General features: G+C 41.0%; 2 protein-coding genes across 2 annotated transcripts in view; one reads left to right on the forward strand and one right to left on the reverse strand.

Annotated features, from left to right (window-relative positions):
- Positions 1 to 8: 8 nt before the first annotated feature.
- Positions 9 to 22,500, forward strand: part of LOC141347645 (peripheral plasma membrane protein CASK-like) — a 25,802-nt gene continuing 3,310 nt past the window's right edge. Inside the window, exons 1-10 of the mRNA XM_073852628.1 lie at positions 9 to 353; positions 10,505 to 10,617; positions 11,874 to 11,979; positions 12,514 to 12,591; positions 12,686 to 12,758; positions 18,236 to 18,338; positions 18,454 to 18,629; positions 19,926 to 20,048; positions 20,201 to 20,284; positions 22,370 to 22,469. Of these exons, the coding sequence (XP_073708729.1) occupies positions 295 to 353; positions 10,505 to 10,617; positions 11,874 to 11,979; positions 12,514 to 12,591; positions 12,686 to 12,758; positions 18,236 to 18,338; positions 18,454 to 18,629; positions 19,926 to 20,048; positions 20,201 to 20,284; positions 22,370 to 22,469 (1,015 nt within the window). The 5' untranslated portion in view covers positions 9 to 294. The remainder of the gene's footprint in view (positions 354 to 10,504; positions 10,618 to 11,873; positions 11,980 to 12,513; positions 12,592 to 12,685; positions 12,759 to 18,235; positions 18,339 to 18,453; positions 18,630 to 19,925; positions 20,049 to 20,200; positions 20,285 to 22,369; positions 22,470 to 22,500) is intronic.
- Positions 14,271 to 17,859, reverse strand: LOC141347322 (probable G-protein coupled receptor 34). Its single transcript, XM_073852329.1, has 2 exons — positions 17,687 to 17,859; positions 14,271 to 16,401 (listed from the first exon to the last, which is right to left on the reverse strand). The coding sequence occupies exon 2, from the start codon at positions 16,311 to 16,313 to the stop codon at positions 15,150 to 15,152; it is 1,164 nt and encodes a 387-aa protein (XP_073708430.1). The 5' UTR covers positions 16,314 to 16,401; positions 17,687 to 17,859; the 3' UTR covers positions 14,271 to 15,149.

Below are 22,500 nucleotides of genomic sequence, written 5' to 3' on the forward strand. Positions count from 1 at the left end.
GTCACATTGACATTTATTATTTGAAGCGGCAGATTCCCGGAGCGTTGCGACCTGAATCCCGGAGCGTTGATTTTCCCTGACATCATCACCACCATCATCATCATCATCGTCGTCGTCGTCGCCCGGTGTGAACGGACATCTTCGGTGGTCGTCGACGGGAATCCGGGGGATTTACAGGATCCGGGTGTCGGCGGCGGGGCGGAGGGTGAAAATCATCCGCCGCTCGGATTCTGACATTCGCGGCGCGTTTCTGAGGGGAAGCGGATCTTTTTCCGCGGATCTGTCGGCGGGACTATGGCTGACGACGACGTGCTGTTTGAGGATGTGTACGAGCTCTGCGAGGTGATCGGAAAGTGAGTGATCGAATCTAACGTTAATCAATCATTTCCCCGCTGATCAGCGCCGGTGTCGAGGCGTTTTCCTCCGGTTCTCTTTGTCTCCTGTGTTGACATTTTATTGCTTCAGGTTCAGCTGATCGTGTGTGTGTGTGTGTGTGTGTGTGTTTGATCTGACACTAATATTCATTGATCAGTAACTCTTCATCCTCTCAGCGATTTGTGGCTCTTATATCAGTCTAAATGGAGAAAGGTAAAATGTGCCATTTTATGTCTTCTTCATTGTGCAGATTTATTCTAGTATTTAAATGAACTCTTCATTGATTCTACAGTATAGTATGAATGTGGCTGTGATGGAGAATGAGCAGAAGGCCTGTGTGTGAGACAGAGAGATATTGTACTTCTGTTTATTGGTTAAGACACTGAAGTTGGTTTGAGTTCATTAGTATAGACTATTATTACATTCAAAAAATATTATAATCACTATTATTCAGATGAGTGTACTTGATCATGTGTGAGTTCAGCTGGAGCTTCATCTGCTGTCTGACACTCTTGTGTGGCTCATATATGACAGACAGATAGACAGGCGTGTGTTTCTGTCCCTGTAGAAGCTCTGATCTTCTGACTGCAGGTGTGAATGAACGGATCGGGGTCAGTCTTCATCACGCTTTATCTGTATATTCACCATCACTGCTGTCTGCCAGCGGATGAATGTAAAGTCAGTTTACTGCACCGCTCATTACACGCCAATATTTACATCTGTGACTCTGTTTTGAGTCTAATATGGGCCAAGAATCATTAGGATATTAAGTTAAGATCATGTTCCATGAAGATATTTTGTAAATTTCCTACAGTAAAAATATCAAAACTTATTTTTTGATTAGTAATGTGCATTTCTAAGAACTTCATTTGGACAACTTTAAAGGAGATTTTCTCAATATTTAGATTTTTTTGCATCCTCAGATTCTAGATTTTCAAGTAGTATCTCAGCCAAATATTGATCTATCCAACATACATCAATAGAATGTTTATTTATTCAGCTTTCATGATCATTCAAATCTTAATTCAAATTCAAATTGACCCTCATGACTGGTTTTGTGGTTTAGGGTCAAATTTCTGATTAAGAAACATTGTATATTACAGTAAAAATACTGAATTGCACTAATGAGAAGTCAAACATCCAGACACATTTGAATAATCCCAAAAATGCTTTGATTTTCCAAAAATGCTTTGATGTCTTAAACATCCCAAATAATGTTGTTTTTATTTGGTGTAAATTACATTGTGTCAGTGTATTTATGAACAAATGCAGTCAATGTGTCAATTAGGGTACATCTACAAGACAAAGCAATTTTATTAAAAAAAATGTCTTTGCATTTTTGAAAAGTTGTAAGTACATATAATAACATTGTCAAAACAATCCCAGTTCACACATGCCAGGTCAGTAGTTGGCGACACCGCTTTGTAAAGAAACACATTATGCACTCGCACACATACGCATTCTTCAAGTACATGCTCACACGTGCCTACAGACTAAACATGTAATACACGTGTTCATGACGTCATCGTTTTCACACATTCACAGTTTACAAAGAGATGCTAGCGGTACTGTTGTTTTAAAACCCATTTTCAAAAGTTTGCATTTTCAAACGTTTCAAGTGTGTTTTCACTGTTGTCTTGCAAATGAACAGCTAAAACACATAAAACGTTTTCCATTTGTAGCTGAAAATGGTGTTGTGTAAATAAGACCTTAAGCTAAATGTTCCTTCAAAGCTTACTTTTAATCATTGGACACACAGTGTTTGTTTTAATAAGAATGCTGAAATCATTGGTTAATGAAGTGCAGCTGAAAATAATAGACGTCATGATGATGATGATAATGATGATGATGTCACACAAAGGTGAAACTCTTACCGTGGTAAACACCCTGAGCGGTGCTGCGGGTCAGATCTCTCCCCGCGGAGGTCATGAAGACTCTTAGCATCCCGTTGGGATGAACACCAGCGATCGCATGATGAACTAGTTAGTGTTGCTGAGGTTAAACCGGTTCAGTGTCGCTGGTTGTGATTCAGTCACAGTCTCATGGTGTGAGTTTGGGATGGAAAGCGTGTGAGACGCTCAGTATAATACTGTTGATCCATCAGAATCTGACTGCGTTTAGATGTTCTGCTCCATGAGCTACGGATGATCACAAGAACCCGAGTCTTCAGAAGAGACTGTGATTGATCTTAGAAACTCAAGAACTGGAGTTCAGTTCAGGCCTTCAGTGGTTCTCAATGAGAGATTTCAGTGCAACCTCAGATCCTTGAGAGTCCGGCATCAGCATTCGGCCCATGATGCAGTGCAGGACTGAACGGATGTGATGGTGGTTTAGGCCTGGATCAATGTGTCTGCTGCTGATCAGGATTAATGCAGCTGATGGTCTGATCAATGATCTCCTGACAGGAACTGATGGACTCCTGCAGGTCATCTCTGTGGTGTTACAGTGTTTTTACCACAGTAAACCGTCTGAAACCGTGTTACACTCACTCTAGTGTATCTCCAGTGGGGTATTGCTTTTATCAAACAGCAGCTGCAGCAATACGCCGCTGATGCTCAATAACTAATTACACTTATTAATGATGATAAATATTTCTTCTGGCCAGTGCTGTTTAACCGGTGACGGGCCTCACGGCGGCAGACTCTAGTCTGCGTTTGTCTGATTTCGGAGGCGTTTGGACGAGGCTCATCCAGTCTGTTTTCATGATTCACTGACCTCTAAACAGTACAGTATGTTCATAGTAAATGAAGGACAATTAAAATCCCTTTGACTAATGATGTGGAGAGCTAGTGTTTGATTTCACACACACATCAGATCATAAAACATGATGAAACCGCAGACGTGTGTTTGTGGTCAGAGCTGTTGTTGTGTTTGATGGGTTCAGAGATGTCAGGGTGCTTGACTGTTCTTAATGTTCCTAATTATTATGGTGGGATAAATGCTGTGTATTGGTTTTGCAGGACCAGCGTTTTGTATTGCGTTCTTTGTCATGGCCCATGTCATATTTTGGAGCACATTTCTATCTACATGGACATATTGAAACTAGAGCCCGACCGATATATCGGCAGGACGATATTATCGGCCGATATTAGGCATTTTCCAAACTATCGGTATTGGCATTTATAATGGTATCGGCTGTCGTTCAGCCGCAGCATTAACGAGTCACATAATGGATATAGATCGCTAAATAGTAGGTTTTAGAAGCCAGAACTTAACAGAATTTGTCTCCAGTCCTATTCAAAGTTATATTTATGAAGCTTACCAAGTCTTTTAAAACTGGTAACTTTGATTTGGTTGTTGTTGTTTTTGTGTTTTTGTTCAAAGGACTTTGTTTCATATCTTAAGTTTTTTTTTTTATTTATCAGAACTTTAATATATTTTGATGTTCCTCTGTTCTGTTGTGACAATAAAAGAAACACGTTTCTTTTTAAAATGCATTATCATATTATGTTAGTTAAAACTCATAAAAAACTACAAATAACTAATGTTAGGGAAATCTGTTAATGTTTTGTTGTGTGTTTCTGAAATTAAAAAAAAAAAAATAATAAAAAAAAAATCGGCTGATATATCGGAATATCGGATTTTAAAACCAACAAATATTTGAATCGGTATCGGCCTTCAAAATCCAAGATGTCCTTCTGTCTTCAGTTGCAAAGAAAATTAAGCAATGTTTTTGAGGAAACATTCCAGGATTTTTCTTCATATGGTGGACTTGAGTGGTGGAGGAATAAGGGTCTTATCTAGCGAAACGATCGGCCATTTTCTTAAAACGATAAAAATGTATTACTTTTTAACCACAAAAGCTCGTCTTGCACTAGCTCTGTGATGCACATTATGTAGTCATGTTGGAAAGATCATGCATGATGTAGGCAGAAGTACTGACCCAGTGTTTACAAAGAAAACATGCAAATGCAAAAAACAGTAATGATGTCAGAGTTTTTTGCCCTACCCTACCTTTTTGAACGGAAGTACACAGATAAAGAAGTAACCGTGCATGACCTTTCCAACATGATTACATAATGCATTCTGCAGAGCTATACATTTTTATTTTTTATTAAAAAAAAAAATCGTTTCACTGGATAAGACCCTTGTTGCTCAGCTGGGGTCATGTAGAGCCCTTTGAAGCTGCACTGAAACTGGGGTTGTTTGGACCTTCAACCCTTTGGCTCCCGTTGATGGAGAAAAATCCTGGAATGCTTTCCTCAGAAACCTTAATTTCTTTTGGACTGAAGACAGAAAAGCTTGAACATCTTGGATCACATGGAAGTGAGTAAATGATCAGGACATTTGAATCTGGAAGTGAACTAATCCTTCAGTTTATAATTGTGAATTTATTGATTTGAGTCTCAGCTGTAATGTTTTTAATGGGAATCTAGGTAAGTATTTACTGGCTACTGTTTGAAATTTCCCTGACTTACGTTAGGGTTAGAGATAGAGTTAGGGTTAACCCTAACCAAAACTGGGGTTGATTATTGAAGCACATAAGAGCCTGACATGTTCTCAGATATCAGTCCTCAGTTTCAGCATTTAGCGGTAAAAATGATGAGCTGCAGCTTGTAGAAATCTGGCCAAAAGCCTACTATATTCCTTTATTCATGCATTTTGAGAAATAGACAAATGAAATGGAAGCATTACAAATAATACAACCTAACTTTTTCAGTAATTGTGATTATGATTGACGTACAATAGCTTATGATTGTCATTGAGGTCTGAAACAGTGGTGACCACTCGAGGGCTTAAAATGAGTTAAATTATATTTCATTCAGTGCTGTCCTGATGAAGCTCTCATGTCCATCTGTTCCACAGGCTCTAAATAACTGAAGCGACACACATGATCCTGTTGATGTTTCTGTCCTTCTGAGGGTGTTTGTTCTTGTTCATGAGTTTTGTGATGGTAGTTTTTGCGTCTCTGTTTGTCCTGAGCGCTTAAACTGTTCTTCAGAAACTGTTTTCCAGCAGGTTATCCAGCATCTTGTGCACATTTGAGATGATTGAGGGACTCAGACACAATTATTATAAAAGCTGCAATCGTTCTGCAAAAGCTCTGATATTCAGGAAGGAAACACTACATTAAGTCACCTTTATTTCTACAGCAATAGACCAATTGTAAGTGTGTAAACATTTGGGATTCACATTAGGGTTGCAGAAAACCCAGGAGCGATAGCCTTTATGGCTAGAGAATTACACGGATACAGTTAGATTTGAAAAGATTAAAGATCATATTGATTAGATATAATTTTCAAAATGTTCTCCGCTTATTACATATATTCCACAATTCTGGCTTTTCTCCATCAGAATTGACAAGCTGATTATTTTGAGTTAAATCGAGTTATAAAGTCCAAATTAGGAGATATAAACTTGCATTTGCAAGAAAAAAAAAGATTTTATGTGAGATAAAATAAATAAATACTATGTAAATATGTTTGAATATCATTTCATGCTGTAACTGTAGGGCTAATACAATATGTCTTCTATGAACAGCATATGTGAATATTATGTAGATCTATTGGTTAAATCAAATGTATGCTTTAAAAGTAGAGTAATCATAGCAGTTTGTCCATTTAAACGTCTGCGTTTAGCTTCAAATGGCGTCTTTGAGAAAATAATTAGCATTCTGATTTTGACATCAAAAGGCGCAAAAATATATATTTTTCTCTTATTCCATGGATTTGCCCATTTACCTCCACTTGTTACCAGTGTTTTTCTGCAACCAACCACTATGGGCACACAGCTGCAGCTGCTCTAAATTTGTCTATACAGATTGTTTCAAAACAGCTGTAGTTTGCGTTCACACTCATTCGGTCGTGTGTGGGATCAGCTGGTTGGGTGTGATGTGATGTGGACGGTCACTGATGTGATCGCGGGTCACTAATGGCTCGTCACAGCAATCGCTGAACCTCTTATCAATGATTCAACATGTGAAAGCGGATACTACACCTCAAAAACCCTCTCAGCCTCATCCATATTTCATGCTGTCAGATGGAGTCGTTATGATGGTTGAACCGGATTGTGGTGAAAATGTGTAGCGTTTATACCGTGGTAGATTATTAACAATAACATCACCGCTTACAAATTTGGACTGGCATGAGGAAATGATTACAGACTTTTCATTTTTGGTGTGTGTGTGTTGTGTGTGTGTGTGTGTGTGTGTGTGTGTGTGTGTGTGTGTGTGTGTGTGTGTGTTGTGTGTGTGTGTGTGTGTGTGTACCTGGTATTCATCACGTTGTGGGATAGGAATAGCAGTAGATTTTGACCTTGTGGGGACATTTCTCAGGTCCCCATGAGGAAACAGGTTTATAAATCATGCACAATGAGTTTTTTTGAGGAAGTAAAAGTGTGCACAATCTCCTGTGAGGGCTAGGTTTAGGTGTAGGGTAGGGTTAGGGCGATAGAAAGTACGGTTTGTACAGTATAAAAACCATTACGCCTATGGAATGTCCCCATAAAACATGTAAACCCAACATGTGTGTGTGCGTGTGTGCGTGTGTGTGTGTGTGTGTGTGTGTGCGTGTGTGCGTGTGCGCGTGTGTGCGCGCGTGTGCGTGTGCGTGCGTGTTGTGTGTGCGCGTGTGTGCGCGTGTGTGCGCGTGTGTGCGTGTTGTGTGTGCGCGCGTGTGCGTGTGCGTGCGTGTTGTGTGTGTGCGCGTGTGTGCGCGTGTGTGCGCGTGTGTGCGTGTTGTGTGTGCGTGTTGTGTGTGTGTGTGTGTGTGTGTGTGTGTGTGTGTGTTGTGTGTGCGCGTGTGTGCGCGTGTGTGCGTGTTGTGTGTGTGTGTGTGTGTGTGTGTGTGTGTTGTGTGGATGTTGACGTAACGGCTCTTCGGCTCAGCGGTCAGTGGATCATGTGACCTCAGATCTGAGATGTTTTGTCCATAAATAAACCATTGAAAGCTGAATCCAGCGCTCCAGTGTTGGCCCGTGCTGAATCTCAGAGTTTCATCCGCCGGGATGTTTTCCACGTTATTCCTAGACTCATTCCCTGATCCGACACAGGCTGTAATTGTAGCTGCGGTTCTCTGCTGTAATTTGCTCTGTCTGCTTATTTTCCTGCGTCTCTGTGTGGCGTGGGCCGTAGTGTGGATCCGTCGGGTTCATCTGAGATGTTTTCTGGAGTCTGGAATGGTTTTGGTTTGCTGGAGGTGAAGGGCTCAGATGTTCCTGTTGTCTGGCTGAAGGATGGAGATGCTGAAGGTCAGACCACCTCAATCTGGATTTCATTCATGTCTGGATTGTTCTTTGCTTCACTTTTTAACTTGTGTTTTATTTTATACCTGTGGTTAGACCATTATAATGGTCTGTCAGCAGTAGCTCTTCCCTGCGGTCATGAGGCCGGTTTGTGTTCAAATGTGAACCGTTCTAGACTAAACATGAACTTTACTGAGGCAGACCTGCTTGATTTCTCTCGTGTTGAACATCTAGTGCAGGGAATGCTGGGACGTCCTGATTTCTAATGGTGTTTGTGTGTGAATCTGCTGATCCAGCGTTTCTCCAGCATCACAGTCTCTCTCAGGTGTTCGAGCGTCTCATGCGTCTCTTTGTTCCAGATGTTTTGCGGTCAGACAAACACGCCAGTCCTCTAGATCTCTCCTCTGAAGATATTTTAGCATCTTAATCGAGGCCGTCGTCTGAAGTGTCATTGTAAGTGTTTGTATTGACGTCTATAAAGGGATTCAGCAGGTGCTTGATGTCATTCTTTTTATACAGGACTGTGTTTCAGCTCTCAGTTGATCTCATTTACTGCCAGTCAGCAGCTTTATGGACATTCCTGATCCTCACATGGAAACTAAATGAGAGCAGTTATTTACTTATTTACCTATTTATATGTATTTGCTTATTTTTTGGTCACAGTGTGATTTAAAAAGTTAGTTTGTTTTATATTTATATTTATATTATAAGATGCATCAGACTATCAGATGTTCGTGTGGATCATCAGGACATTAGTGATCACTAACAAACTACATGAGCTCCTCTGCTGGTGATACTAACAGACACTAGTTAACACATGACCATGATTTAGTCATCTGCGATTCATCTCATAAGTGTGTCATTAATATAATTCACTTTCCGTTTTAGAAAACTTGCATAGATTAATTACTAGATTGTCTAAATTAGATTATTTAATAAAGTTTACCGTGGGATCTGCTGAATAACGGCACACTGTCATCTGCACAAATCAGCTACTTAAGACTGTACTATGGTAAATGCTTTCATACTCTGGTACAGTTGTAGTGTCTGTGTCCTGAACATCAGGCTGAACAGAACTGAGAGAGAGAGAGAGTGTGTGTGTGTGTGTGTGTGTGTGTGTGTGTGTTACTATGGTATGGGGACCAAATATCGGCACAAGTATGGTAATACCAGTACACTTTGACCTTGTGCGGACCAACAAATCACGGAATTTATATGTTTTGATGATCTAAAAATGTCTGTAGTTTTGTGTAAGGGGTAGTTTTAGGTGTAGGGTTAGGGTAAGGGGATAGAAAATACAGTTTGTACAGTAGAAAAACCATTACACCTATGGAATGAACCCATAAAACATGGAAACACAACGTGTGTGTGTGTGTGTGTGTGTGTGTGTGTGTGTGTGTGTGTGTGTGTGTGTGTGTGTGTGTGTGTGTGTGTGTGTGTGTGTGTGTGTGTGTTTTATAGGCGTGTGTCTCTGTTCTTTCATTTGCTGGCGTGTGGTTATGGTTTTCCCAGAAATAGCCCTGTGTGTGTGAGATATATATGTATATTAGGCCTCTATGATTTCCACCATGTGGAAAGTGTGGATGGAATCGCGGAATCCAGTCATAAAAATGGAATTTACAGCATCACACAGACTGTAATGGAATCTGGCAAAATTGGTACAGCAATAAAGTATGGTGATATGGACTAGTATCTGTGAATATTAAAGTACAGAAAGACCTATATTGAAATATAAAGTGTTTGTGAATGAACGCCACAGGTTTGCTGTAGTACACACTAAAACACGCGTGATGCTCTCACTGTATGAACTATATGAACACGTGAACTTCAGAGCTGCTCTGGCAGTCATTTCACTGTTTTATTTGAGAAAGTCATCATCAAATACACACACAAGCACAAAGATCTTCACTACAACCCAACAAAATAAAGGTTTAGTTTAACCTGAAGAAATCATGACAGAAATGCACTCTATTGCCAGAAGTATTTGGACACCCCCTTCTAATGAACGGGTTTGACTACTTTTAGTAATTTCCATGAGGCTTATCTTAATGTTTAAGCATATAATGATATTCTAGAAGATTGTGTGCTTCTAGTTTTACAGCAGCAGTTTGGACAGAGCCCTTTTCTATTCTAACATGATAATGCCTCTGTGTATAAGGCAAGGTTTAAAAAGAAATGTTTAATTCATCAGTGTGGAATAAACTGACTGGTCTGCAGAAAGAAAATTCTGAACACCTCTGGAGTGACTTTAAATGCAGACCTGAGCCAATAACTCATCACTAAGCACCAATGACTTGTACATATGGGTACAGTCATTTTAGACACTTCCAAAACTAGTGCAACAGAGATGGAAATACAATCTTTAAATACGTTCATTATTTTTCAATTCTTGTTGCCACAATTTTAGAAGTGCCTTTTTCTGTTCTAAAGAAGGGTTGCCCCAATACTTTACCAGCACATATGTTTTCAACATTGATAATAATCAGCATATTAGAATGATTTCTGAAGGGTCATGTCAAACTGAAAACTGGAGTAAGGATGCTGAAATTCAGCTTTGGTCACGGCAGTTTCAGTTTAACAGATATTCTCACAGAGAAAAAAGTTATTTTAAATGGTAATGATATTTCAGTGTTTTAACTGTTTTTGATTAAATAAATGCAGCCTTGGTGAGCAGAAGAGACTTCATTAAAACATTGAAATATCTTCCCAACAGTAGTGTACTAGTACTACTAGACTACAGTGATGTAAGTGAAGGTGGTTTGTAAAAATGTTGAGTGCTGAATCCTGCACAGTCCTGATTGTATTCTCTGTGGTGGTTAATTGCTGCTGCTGATGATGGGGGGTGTGTGTGTGTGTGTGTGTGTGTGTGTGTGTGTGTGTGTGTGTGTGTGTGTGTGTGTGTGTGTGTGTGTGTGTGTGTGTGTGTGTGTGTGTGTGTGTGTTTCAGGGGTCCGTTCAGTGTGGTGCGAAGATGCATCAACAGAGACACTGGACAACAGTTTGCTGTGAAGATCGTAGATGTGGCCAGTTTCACCTCCAGCCCTGGACTCAGTACAGAAGGTAAGAACACACACACACACACACACACACACACACACACACACACACACACACACACACACACACACACACACACACACACACACACACTGTACTTGTCTCTGATTGGTGTATTGTTGGTAAAGGAGCTGACTGACGGCCGTCTGGTTTCAGTGGGAGTCTGTGGAGCGTCTTTGGATTTTTACAGACTCCATGCAGCCTGGTTATGGATACCGGCGTCATGCCAAAAGGATTGTGGGTGATGTGTGTGTGCTCAGAGGGCTTGGTTGTGTGTTGCTGCCCGCTGGGCTGCCGGAGCTCCGGGCTTTGGCTTCATCCGTGAGCCATCTGTGAGCAAACATCAGACGAGGACGAGTGTTTTTACCACTGAGAATATTTGTAAAAATACAAACAAGCGGCCACTTCCTGCGGCTCAAGCCTTCAGTCTTTGACTACATGAATGAACGTGGTCATAAATGTCTCATGAGGACGTGAGGGACAGAAGTGAACTGATCCAGATTCAGTTTAATGTCAAAAGACACTTAGAGACGATATGTTTTCTATACTCTCCTGAACAGATAAATGCCAAAGTAAGAAATTAGCTGTCATTGAGAGAATGCAGAGACTGTGACCAGCGCTCCAGTGAGACACATAGTGATGCTGCGCACCCTCAGTCACATGACACACCTGTTCCTCCAATCTGATTGGCTGACAGCTGATATAACAGTACAGCAGCACTGGAATGTGTGTGTGTTCTCACAAACCGATGCACAGACGTTCATCCTGATTATATGTTTGTTGGTGGCACATAACTAGTAATGTTGAGTGTAAGTTACTGTTGAACTTGACTGAATAAAAGCATCTTCACACTCACAGTCGCTGTAGTTCTGATCAGCTGGTTTATAGTGCTTACTGTGATCTAAAGCTCCTCTGTAGAGACTGAAGACAATGATGTTCAGAGACTCACTGCACTGCTGTTCATCTCTCTCTCTCTCACACACACACACACTCATTCATGAGTGAGTGTGTGTGTGTGTGTGTGTGTGTGTGTGTGTGTGTGTGTGTGTGTGTGTGTGTGTGTGTGAGACGCTCCACAGCTCCCTCTGCTGGCGGCTGATATGATCTCAGTGACGTCAGGCTCATGATTGCACATGTTCTGCTGTGCTTCAGCGTTTATCTAGTCACACTGATGCGTGTATCCTGTTATTAATGCATCTGATCTTCAGCTTCAGTATGGTAATGAATCCGTTAATGATCTTCTGTGTGTTCCTCATCAGATCTGAAGCGGGAGGCGAGTATCTGTCACATGCTCAAACATCCTCACATCGTGGAGCTGCTGGAGACCTATAGCTCTGATGGGATGCTCTACATGGTCTTTGAGTTGTAAGTGTGTGTGAGATCCTATAATATTACCACAATGATGCTTTTCAATGAAAGTAAAATAGTTTATATATCAAATAACCATGTACTGATGCCTATTTTTGTACAATCCAGTGAATAAAATGCTTCATTTCATTTGAGTATTTTTTCTTTTTATTGGGAACTAGAGTGACCTAAATCAAAATATGATTTATATCAAATTTAATGAATCAGTGTTAAAACAGTTTCCACATTATACTAATGAAAATAGTCAAACACACATTTCAGACTACGTTCTGAATGGATGAGAAACGTAAAGCCATGCAAATCTATATCAATATATTTTCCTAAATTCTATATGAATTAGAAAAGTTGTGTTGTTGCTTAGAAACTGTAAACCGCTAACTCAACTTTACAAGCTCTCCCGAATCTTGATTATCATAGGACCTGTGTTTTGATGTTTCTTCATCGCTATCATGTGTAAATGCATCCTGTGCGTTATTAAAGCGCATGTCTCACACGCGTGTGCCGTGGTGACGGTCGTGTGTCTGTGTGCAGTATGGATGGAGCGGATCTGTGCTTTGAGATCGTGAAGAGGGCCGATGCCGGCTTCGTCTACAGCGAGGCGGTGGCCAGGTGAGAGTCACTTCCTGTTGACGTCACACACGGTCGGTCTGCTTCCACTGGTGATGATTTGTGCTCATTCTGTGTGTGCTGTTTGTGTTCTCAGCCACTACATGCGACAAATACTTGAAGCTCTGCGCTACTGCCATGATAACAACGTCATACACAGAGACGTCAAGGTAAGACTCGTCTGTGTCTCAGATCGATTATTACCCACTAACCCTAAGATCGTTTAAGTGAGCAGCTACAGTACTTCAGCGCTGTTGCGTTCCGCCTTCTCAGGATATTAAAAAATAATTAAATTGATAAAACTTTGCATGCTGTAGTTTACACAGGACTGGCGGAGAATGTGCATTAATACACCTTTGTTATATGTGACCCTGGACCACAAAACCAGTCTTAAGTCGCTGGGGTATATTTGTAGCAATAGCCAAAAATACATTGAATGGGTCAAAATTATTGATTTTTCTTTTATGCCAAAAATCATTAGGAAATTAAGTAAAGATCATGTTCCATGAAGATTTTTTGTAAAATTCCTACTATAAATATATCAAAATGTAATTTTTGATTGGTAATATGCATTGTTAAGAACTTAATTTGGACAACTTTAAAGGTGATTTTCTCAGTATTAAGATTTTTTGCACCCTCAGATTCCAGATTTTTTTAAATAGATGTATCTTGACCAAAAATATATAGATGTATATGACCATGTATACATCTCAGTTTTGTAAAATTTAACCTTATGACTGGTTTTGTGGTCCAGGGTCACATATATGTTACGTGGTATTATTTTAAAAGGTTAACTGTTTTTGTAATGTTAAGGGAAAGCACCTCTGCAGCGCATTCTTAATAAGAGAAAGGTGGTAATTTCTGCTTGCTGCAATAAATCACTATTTTTCTGCAGTGACAGAGATGATAGACAAGATGTTATAGAATAATAGTTTAATGAAAACCTAATTTTGAAAAAAAAAAAAAATTGTCATTCTACCTATTTTCCAAATTTCCTGAAAACGTCCCAGCGCGACATCCGGCGGGTTTTCCCAGATCGCATCTGGTGTTTATCCTTGAACGGTGCACTGCAAAAAATGCTTTCCTACTTAAAGTTTTTGTCTTGTTTCTAGCCCAAATATCTAAAAAATCCTAAATTAAGAAGCGTTTTTTAAACAAGTTTTTTTTTTTTTGACTGATTTTTTTTTCTGAAAAAAAAAAAAAGATTTGATTTAAGAATTATAAGATATTTGGGCTATAAACAAGACAAAAAAAAGTAAGAAAAGCATTTTTTGCAGTGTGTAACATGTTCTGTGTGTGTGTTGCGGGGGGGTTTACTTTCTTTCCTGCACCGCTGTTACAGCACATTACGCTCCATGCATGCACTTTACTCTACATTACTGCTCTTACTGATGACTGCATTAGCACACATCTCCAATTTGACTTTGATGCAACATGGAACTTTTGCATTATTATTGACACTTTTGTGTCTTATTTTAATACTGTAAGGTTGCTTTGACACAACTTGTATTGTAAAAAGTGCTGTATAAATAATCTTGACTTGACCTGACATCTATTTTACTTTCTACTTTGCTAGTAAACCTCAAGTAAATTTAGCCAAAACGTGTGTCCTTTTCATTGTTGCATTTTTTTGAGGCATTGGCCAGTTATCAATAAAACAGAAACACTGTAGATACTCTCAATAAGGCTTCTTTATTCCCCTGTTTAATATGCTCTTAAACAGGACATTTACTCTTATGCATTTGACAGACACTTTCATTTAAGATGTTAATGTTTATCGTTTAATGCATTCACTGGGAATGAAACCCATGACTAACGTTACTCTGCAGTCTGAGCGACATGAATTTAGAAACAGTCAAAAAGTCAGTCGTGTGAAGATGATCCTCAACAGCTTGTGTCCAGCGGTCACGAAGGACTGAGATTCTCTGGTCAGAAGGCGTCGGAACCATTGACATAAGCTGCACCACAGGACATCAGGATCCCCATCTAAAGTGGGATTATTGTCAGATTGGTAGATCAGATGGACACTGATCAGTTGTGTCTGAAGTTCAAGAGATCACAGACTCTGAGTTCGGCAGCTGCCGTCTTTACAGATAAACATGCTGTGTGAGATCAGACTACCGCTGCTGAATTAGACCAGTTTCCTTTGCACAGCGCTGTTGTCATAGAGGTAACAGTCTGTAACATGTTGAAGTGTAGCAGAGGAGGTGCATTAGCTCTCTTCCTCCAGCAGGAGGCGTCCTTCATCCTCATGTCTCAGTCAGTGTCTGCTGTTTGTGCGTCACTGCAGCTGCCTAAAATACGTGAGCTTGAAAAGAGTTTGAGATTTCAATGACAGTAATGTCTGAGATCTTTTCAGATTGATTGAAGAACTCAAGCCAGAGGTGTGGTCATCTCCTGCGGTTGTGGCGTCCAGCCATATATACCTCATATTCTCGCAGAAGTGCTGTCTCAAGAACTTTCCCATGCAACGTTCACAAGCCAGTATGTGGGTCAAGGGTGAAATCTGGTGAACTCTTTCGTCTCACGGCGCCGCTCCATCAGTTCGACAGAGCCGTGATCTACGGACAGGACTCTCCAACGCCGCCGAAGGCGGGTTTGGACCGGAGCGTCGCTGTGATGAGTCCCAGGCTGCCTCTGGGTGTGTTCAGCACTGCCGCGGTGGAGGCGTGAGACACGGACGTCCTCCGAAACTCCGTGGTGGAGCTGTTGGTCATCGCGGGTTCGTGGTGCAAATGGAAGAATTGCGACAAGGCCTGAATCGTGGCCTTGCGCACCGAGCCCGAGAGGATGAAGTACATGACGGGGTCCAGGCAGCTGTTAAGAGCCGAGAGCAGCAGCATGATCTCGTTGGTCAGGTCCATGAGCCGCCGCGTCTCACAGCTGATGTCCCGGAGCTGCGACGCCACGTAGAAGCCCCTGAAGGCGTGATACGGCACGAAGCAGATGGTGAACAGAAGAGGCACCACGAAGGACTTCTTGGCGGTGCGGGCGTAGCGTGACGCGTTGGGCAGGTCGGGTTTGTCCCGCGAGGCTCGCAGCAGTCGGCGGGCGATCCGTCCGTACGATACCAGCAGCACCACGAACACCAGCCAGAACACCGCCACCATGAACAGGTTGAAGTAGGCTTTGCCGCGGGCGTGCTTTCTCTGCTTGTACTGGAAACACTTCCCCGTCTCCTCGTTGCCCTCGGCCAGCGCGATCATGGGCACCACCATCATCAGAGAGACGCCCCACAGCAGGCCACAGGTTACCAGACTCCAGCGGCTGCCCCTGAGCCACCGCGGCCCGCAGCCCCTCTGAGAGCCCCTCACGCCGATGATCTTCAGGTAGCGGTCCAGGCTGATGAGGCCCATCAGGGTGATGCTGACGTACATGTTCATGTAGAACAGGTTGCCCACCGCCTTGCACGCCCGCGGCCCCAGAGACCACACGTTCCCCTGAGCGTGGTACAGCACGCGGAAGGGAAGACACCCCAGCAGAACCAGATCCGCCAGCGCCACGTTGATGAGGAAGACGCGGACGGAGTTTCTGCGTGAGTGAAGGAAGAGGAAGACCCACAGAGCCAGCAGGTTTCCTGCCAGGCCGAACAGGAAGATGAGCGAGTAGAGCACCGCCAGCGGGAGCCGCAGGTTCTCCTCCTCCAGGGGACACGAGCGGTTGTCGGGCGTCGGCGAGCCGAAAGTGGGACCGGTGTAGTTGTCGGTCGGCCAGGCGGTGCTCATTGTGTTTGGCAGGATGTTTTTGTTTTTATCTCCTTTATTAGCGGTTAGGGTGAAGTTCACTGAAGTCCTTCGGCTCCAATCTTCAGCTCTGGGGAGAGAAACAGCGAGTCAGACACGTTTTAGTCTACCGTACTGAACAACAGGGGAAAATTCTTTCTCGGCCCAATGAAAATGAAACGAGAGAACGCTCTGGCTCCAGAGGAGGAGCGTAAATCACGGTCGGGCAAACGTCCCAGAAACACACTCCGGCTGTCGGTTCGGACGCCTCGTCCGGGAGCTGCTCTCGGGGAACCGCGTCTCGCTTCAATTTTCCATTCCCTATTCGCGGATCATTTTAGCTCTGTTAAATTATTTCAAGAAAGCTGGAATTGCTTCGCAGCTCTTGTGTTTGAAGGGGTCTGTAATAAAACTGAAGGATTGGCTGTTCTTGTATCTTTCATGAATGTGTGTTTTGGGTCTGTAGGAGGTGGATGGCTCATTCTACAGCTGCACTGGGATCGACTTCATTTGCGCTGAGCTGCTCTCTACTTCCACATCTCATAACCTTCATAACCTTGCATTTTATGTAAAACCATAATGATATTTCGTACGTATTTTGTACAATGCATATTTATTTTGCAATTACAATGCTTGTATTTCCCAAGTACATAAATACACACACATGTGTATATACATTTATTTATATATATATATATATATATATATATATATATGAACAATGAACACAAAGTTGAGTCTAATCTCATCTAATTTCCTGCTGAAGAATGACAGTCATTACACTCTACAGCAGTTCTGTATTTTATATCACTACCAGTAACATGATTCAGTCACCATCACTTTTTTTCTTTGCACTTTTCTGTAGCGTTGTGTTATTTCTGGTGTTTGCGATCTTTTGTTTTTCTCGTAAAACACTTCTGCTTATATTATTGTTAGTTGTGTGTTGCTCTGAATGAAGCCTTCTGCTAAATGAAATAATGGTGCAACGAACTTTATTTCACATAGTTGTATAAATTTTGTAATGTAATTGATTTAAATTTGATAATTATTTGATTTTTAGGCTGTAAATAGTATAATTAAAAATGATTTCACAATGCTTGACACATTTACGATCACGAGGACCTTCAACAATGTGTGCTAAAATAGTTTTTACATTAGCATATTTTGAGTTGCTAAAACGTTTTCTTCTAAATCCTGAATCTGTTTTCAATGTGATCCTCTGCTCATTCTAGAGGAGTGACCTGCGTATTTTCTGACACTAGTATGAATTATATTCATGCACGCATGTTTGTTTTTTCATATTTTTCTGCATTTGTAGACTGACTCGCACACACACTTTGATCTCAGACACACACAAATGCAAAAGTTCTACTCACAGTTTTGCATGTTAATTCCTTCATTGGCACAAACCGCTGCAGCTGCACATTTATCCATTTAGACAGAACACAAAGGTTTTGGTCTTTAAGATCCTCTTTCATTCCTCCACGAGCGTCTGATGGGTTTCTGCTTCCCGTCGAAGCGCTCAGAAGCGTCTGTCCTGCCCTCTCTCTGTCTCTCTCTCTCTCTCTCTCTCTCTCTCTCTCTCTCGTTCTCTCTCTGTCTCAGTGTTTGACTCTTGAGCACACACAGATGTTAATGTGTTCAGTGTGTAGTCTCAGCTCCACAATAATGGCGTTAGATGAGCCGATGTGCACTAGTTCAGCAGTGCCGTATGTTGTAAACTCCCTTTAGTTTGTGGTTTGTGTTGAACCGCTGTATTTACATTATTCCTATGAAGGGTTTGTTCCATGTATCCTCTTTTCTCACCTCATTCTTACAATCTCATAGAGTGAGGGTGACATGAGAACACATGTGGCTTTATGTAGGACACATTCAGTGGTTTCATGTGTGTGTGTGTGTGTGTGTGTGTGTGTGTGTGTGTTCAGCCTCACTGTGTCCTGCTGGCCTCTAAGGAAAACTCTGCTCCTGTCAAACTGGGCGGCTTCGGGGTGGCGATTCAGCTGGGCGAGTCGGGGCTGGTGGCTGGAGGTACGTGTGCGTTCGCACCTCAGCAGATCGTGTTTACAGGATGTGGAGACGAGCAGCCCTTTGCTCTGATTTGTTCTAAAGAATCAGGCCTCTTTGTCTCTCTGTGTGTCTGTAGGTCGGGTAGGAACCCCTCACTTCATGGCTCCGGAAGTGGTCAAGCGAGAGCCGTACGGGAAGCCGGTGGACGTATGGGGTTGCGGGGTCATTCTCTTCATCCTGTTGAGCGGCTGTTTGCCATTTTACGGCACCAAGGAGCGTCTCTTTGAAGCCATCGTGAAAGGAAAGTACAAGGTACTGCGTGATTGACAGAAGCATGTCACTGGTTCAGACGTCAAGAGGGCTAAAGTCACGTCAGGTGGCGTCTTTAATGTCAGAACCTTCCACTGGTATTTGGGGCAGAATGAGAAGTCTGAGAAATTCCACTGTCTTTCAAAGAGCAATTCTAATGTAACTGTAATTGGCAAAGCACAGTATTGCATATGTGTGGAAAAGAGTTAGAATGTTTTGTGACAAGCTGAGAACATCTAGGATTGAGAGAAAAGAGGATTTGTTTTATGCAATACAGAGATGTGTGGATTAAAACTATGTAGAGTCTATGCTCACTATGTAGAGCACTAGATCAGGCACTTCTGAGGTTCCACATCAGTTTAGACACTGCTTGAGAATAAATCTGTCTATGAACACGGGAAAAAATTTTTTTTACTATTACTTAGTATTTTTGTGTTGTTTTCTAAAATGTGTGAATCAAGATACATTTACTTGAGAAGCGAAATAATGTAAGATATTGTTTTCTGAAAAATGTATCAAAATAGTGTTTTTTTTTTTTTTAATACAGAAAAAATCTGCCGATGGGGCAAGAAAAATCTTGTTTTCCCTTTGAATCAGATCTTTATTCTTGTTTTAAGAAAAACTAATTTTTATACATTTTTTAGAAAGCAAGACTTAAATAATAATTTAGTCACCTTGATTCTTAAGTAAATGTATCTTGATTCAAGAATGTTTAGATATTTGAACTAAAAAAACTATATTTTTTGAAGTGTGTTTTCCAGTGCAGATATCTAAAAAATTATAAGATAAGAAGTTTTTTTTTTTTTTTTTTCTGAGAAATTTATTTAAAATGAAGTGTGGTTATAATTAAAACATAAAAATATTCATATTAATTATATTTGTATTTTAATTTAATTATTAATTTATTAAGAATTTATTTAAGAATTTATTTATTAATAAAAATAAGTTTATTTCTCTGACCCCACTGACAGATATTTCTTCTTATTTTATGCTGACTTCATTTTCATTGTGCATCACAATAAATTAATCTTGTTTGAGTAGTATTGAGATATTTGTATTGGAAGAGCATTATTTTTGCATTAAGCTCTCTAGTCTTCAGAACAAGGGCCAGTTGCATAAACTGCTTAGACTTAAAAATTCTTAAGTTAGTCATGTAATTTTTTTCTTCTTCTAGTTACGAAAAGGTTGACTGGTTTAATTTGAATTAGTTTACAAGAGTCTCAACATAGTGACTGCAGCCGGATGAAGCGGTGGTCCGGTCCAGTGGTTTGTGTATTTCAGTCTGGTGTTTGTTGTCAGATGAACCCGAGGCAGTGGGGTCAGATCTCTGAGAGCGCTAAAGACCTGGTGCGGCGTATGCTGATGCTGGACCCGGCCGAGAGAATCACCGTCTACGAGGCGCTCAACCATCCCTGGCTCAAGGTCACACACGCTAACTTCCCTCCTGCTTCTATTGTCTTTAAAATGAACCTGATTGTCATTTCTCTCCTGTAGAAGTCACTTCCTGTTTGTGACATTTAAGCGTGGTCTCGGGTTTAGTTTGTGCGTGTCTCATGTTTGTGCGTGTCGTGCAGGAGAGAGATCGCTACTCCTACAAGATCCACCTTCCCGAGACGGTGGAGCAGCTGAGGAAGTTCAACGCTCGGAGGAAACTGAAGGTATTTACTGTCATTGTGCAGTAGCTCATCAACACACCGAACCACACGTGTCCAACGCTGATCACTTTCACCGCATTAGTTTAAGTCACATTTTAGACGTCTGAATTGTTTTAGTCTAGTTTTACACTTAAAAAAACAAAAATCATTATATTTTAGTAAACTAAAGATTTAGATTTAGCAAACTAAAATCTAGATCATTTCAAAGCATTAAGCATTTCTCTAAATTGTTCAAACTTATTATACTTACGGAGATATTAAAGTTTAAACATGCAACACAGACACAGATTTAACTGTTAAATATAACATGACTTTATTTGTCTTGAAATGAAATCGATCCACTTCTCATTTAAAAAAAAAACAGGAACATGGCCTTATTTTCAATGAAAGATCACTGGTTATATATATTATGTATTCTTTTTCAACTATTTGCATACACCGTTCTTTAGGCTGCTGCCACTTTAAAGGTGCCATAGAATGCATTGATACAATATTTTAAATTGTTCTCTGATATCTACATAGAAGGAATATGGCATAGGAAAGGGCAAAAATTCTCTAGAAACTGTTTTACAGATCCATTTACAACCCTAGGATTTGTCCCTAGAATTAGATGCTCTGTTATTGCCTTATTTGGAAGCTTCATGAATATTAATGAGGAGCTCTGCTCTGATTGGCTGTTTCACAGAGCGGCTTATTTCAGTAGCTCACACATGGAGGAAATATATATTTAATCACAAAGCTCGAGTCTCTATTAATATGCGGGGCATTGAAACTGCTGTTTGAATGCAGGATCATTTTACTCTCACTTTTGAGATTTGAGATCGCATGTGCTGTGTGTAACGTTATACTACAGCGGCAGTACTTACCACATATTTGACAAGTTTAGATGCTTGTTAGTGATGCTCAGGATCTGTAAATCATTCGCCATCATCCGCACAGTCATCTCTCTTTACTCTGTTTATATGGTAAGTGAAACCTTATGTACTTTAATGTAAAAGGCTAGTGCCTTTAGTGGCTCGTCTTATTTTATTAGAACGCCTTATTTGTTTTCCATGCCTTTCTGAGTACAGACACCAATCATCCCTGCACTTAACATCTCCTGCACAACCTGGATCATGACATTTATTCCCGTGATCTGCCATTTTCGCTATTACCCTCGCTTTGTTTTTTCACAATATCCTACCTGCGGAACGTCTGATGATTGGTCGATGCAAATGTTGGGGGCGTAACTATTAATGATTGCGAATATAACATCATAGTCTGTGTTATGTTAGGATTAGCCTTTTTTCAGTGGTCTTTTGCAAACAGCAGATTTATATAAGAAGGAGGAAACGATGGTGTTTGAGACTCATGTCCATGTTCACAACTGTTATTATTCAGCTATGCCAAGGTAAATACAGTTTTCCATACTATGGCACCTTTAAGACTGATTCAATAGACTGATACACATCAGATATTCTCCTGAATGTTTACGTTCGTTTAAACAAAGTTACACTTTTTATGTAGTTACTGTTTTATTTTAATCGTCAGTTGTTGATGTTGAAAACTATCGTCCACAAAATAGTTTAATGTCATTCAGAAACATTGAGTTCGATATCAGTGAATAATTTGGTCTCAATCTACTAATAATCAGAATAATGAAAACTAGACCATAAAGTACAGTTTCCACCTTTTGATCTCCTGTAAAATGATTTAAGAAACCGCATCCAGTAGTCAGATGTGGTTGATGGGAATGTATTGATCAGAGGGTGACCTGGAGCAGCGGCGTTAAACAGATCTAACTCTGCAGCAGTTTGAGGTTAGCGAGAGTAAAGTTCTCATTGACAGAGTGTTGGCCACATGAAAGCAGGGGATGTTTTGTTCTGGTTCATCAGAGATAGGTACGTGACGGTTGGAGCCCAGAGGAATAGAGAGCTTTGAAGAGCCTGTGTAAAGGTGAAGACGTGTGGTTTGATGATCTAATATGTTTGTGAGATCTCTGGAGTGCAAATGTCAAACGTCTGCGGTTCTTCAGGATGATTTAGTCAAAATGCCCTGTTTGAGTCTGAGGCTGTAATGAATGAGTTTGTGTGCGTATGTGATTCACAGGGAGCCGTCCTCGCCGCCGTCTCCAGTCACAAGTTCAACTCGTTTTACGGCGACCCTCCCGAAGACCTCCACGATTTCTCAGACGACCCCACGTCTTCAGGTACGTCCCCCGCATGGGAAACGACTGCGTG

This window comes from Garra rufa, chromosome 12 (assembly GCF_049309525.1).
Source record: "Garra rufa chromosome 12, GarRuf1.0, whole genome shotgun sequence".
Lineage (NCBI taxonomy): Eukaryota > Metazoa > Chordata > Actinopteri > Cypriniformes > Cyprinidae > Garra > Garra rufa.

What these genes read in the sequence shown, in the direction of transcription:
- LOC141347322 (XM_073852329.1), bottom strand. Translation starts at nt 16,313, where the DNA reads ATGAGCACCGCCTGGCCGACCGACAACTACACCGGTCCCACTTTCGGC.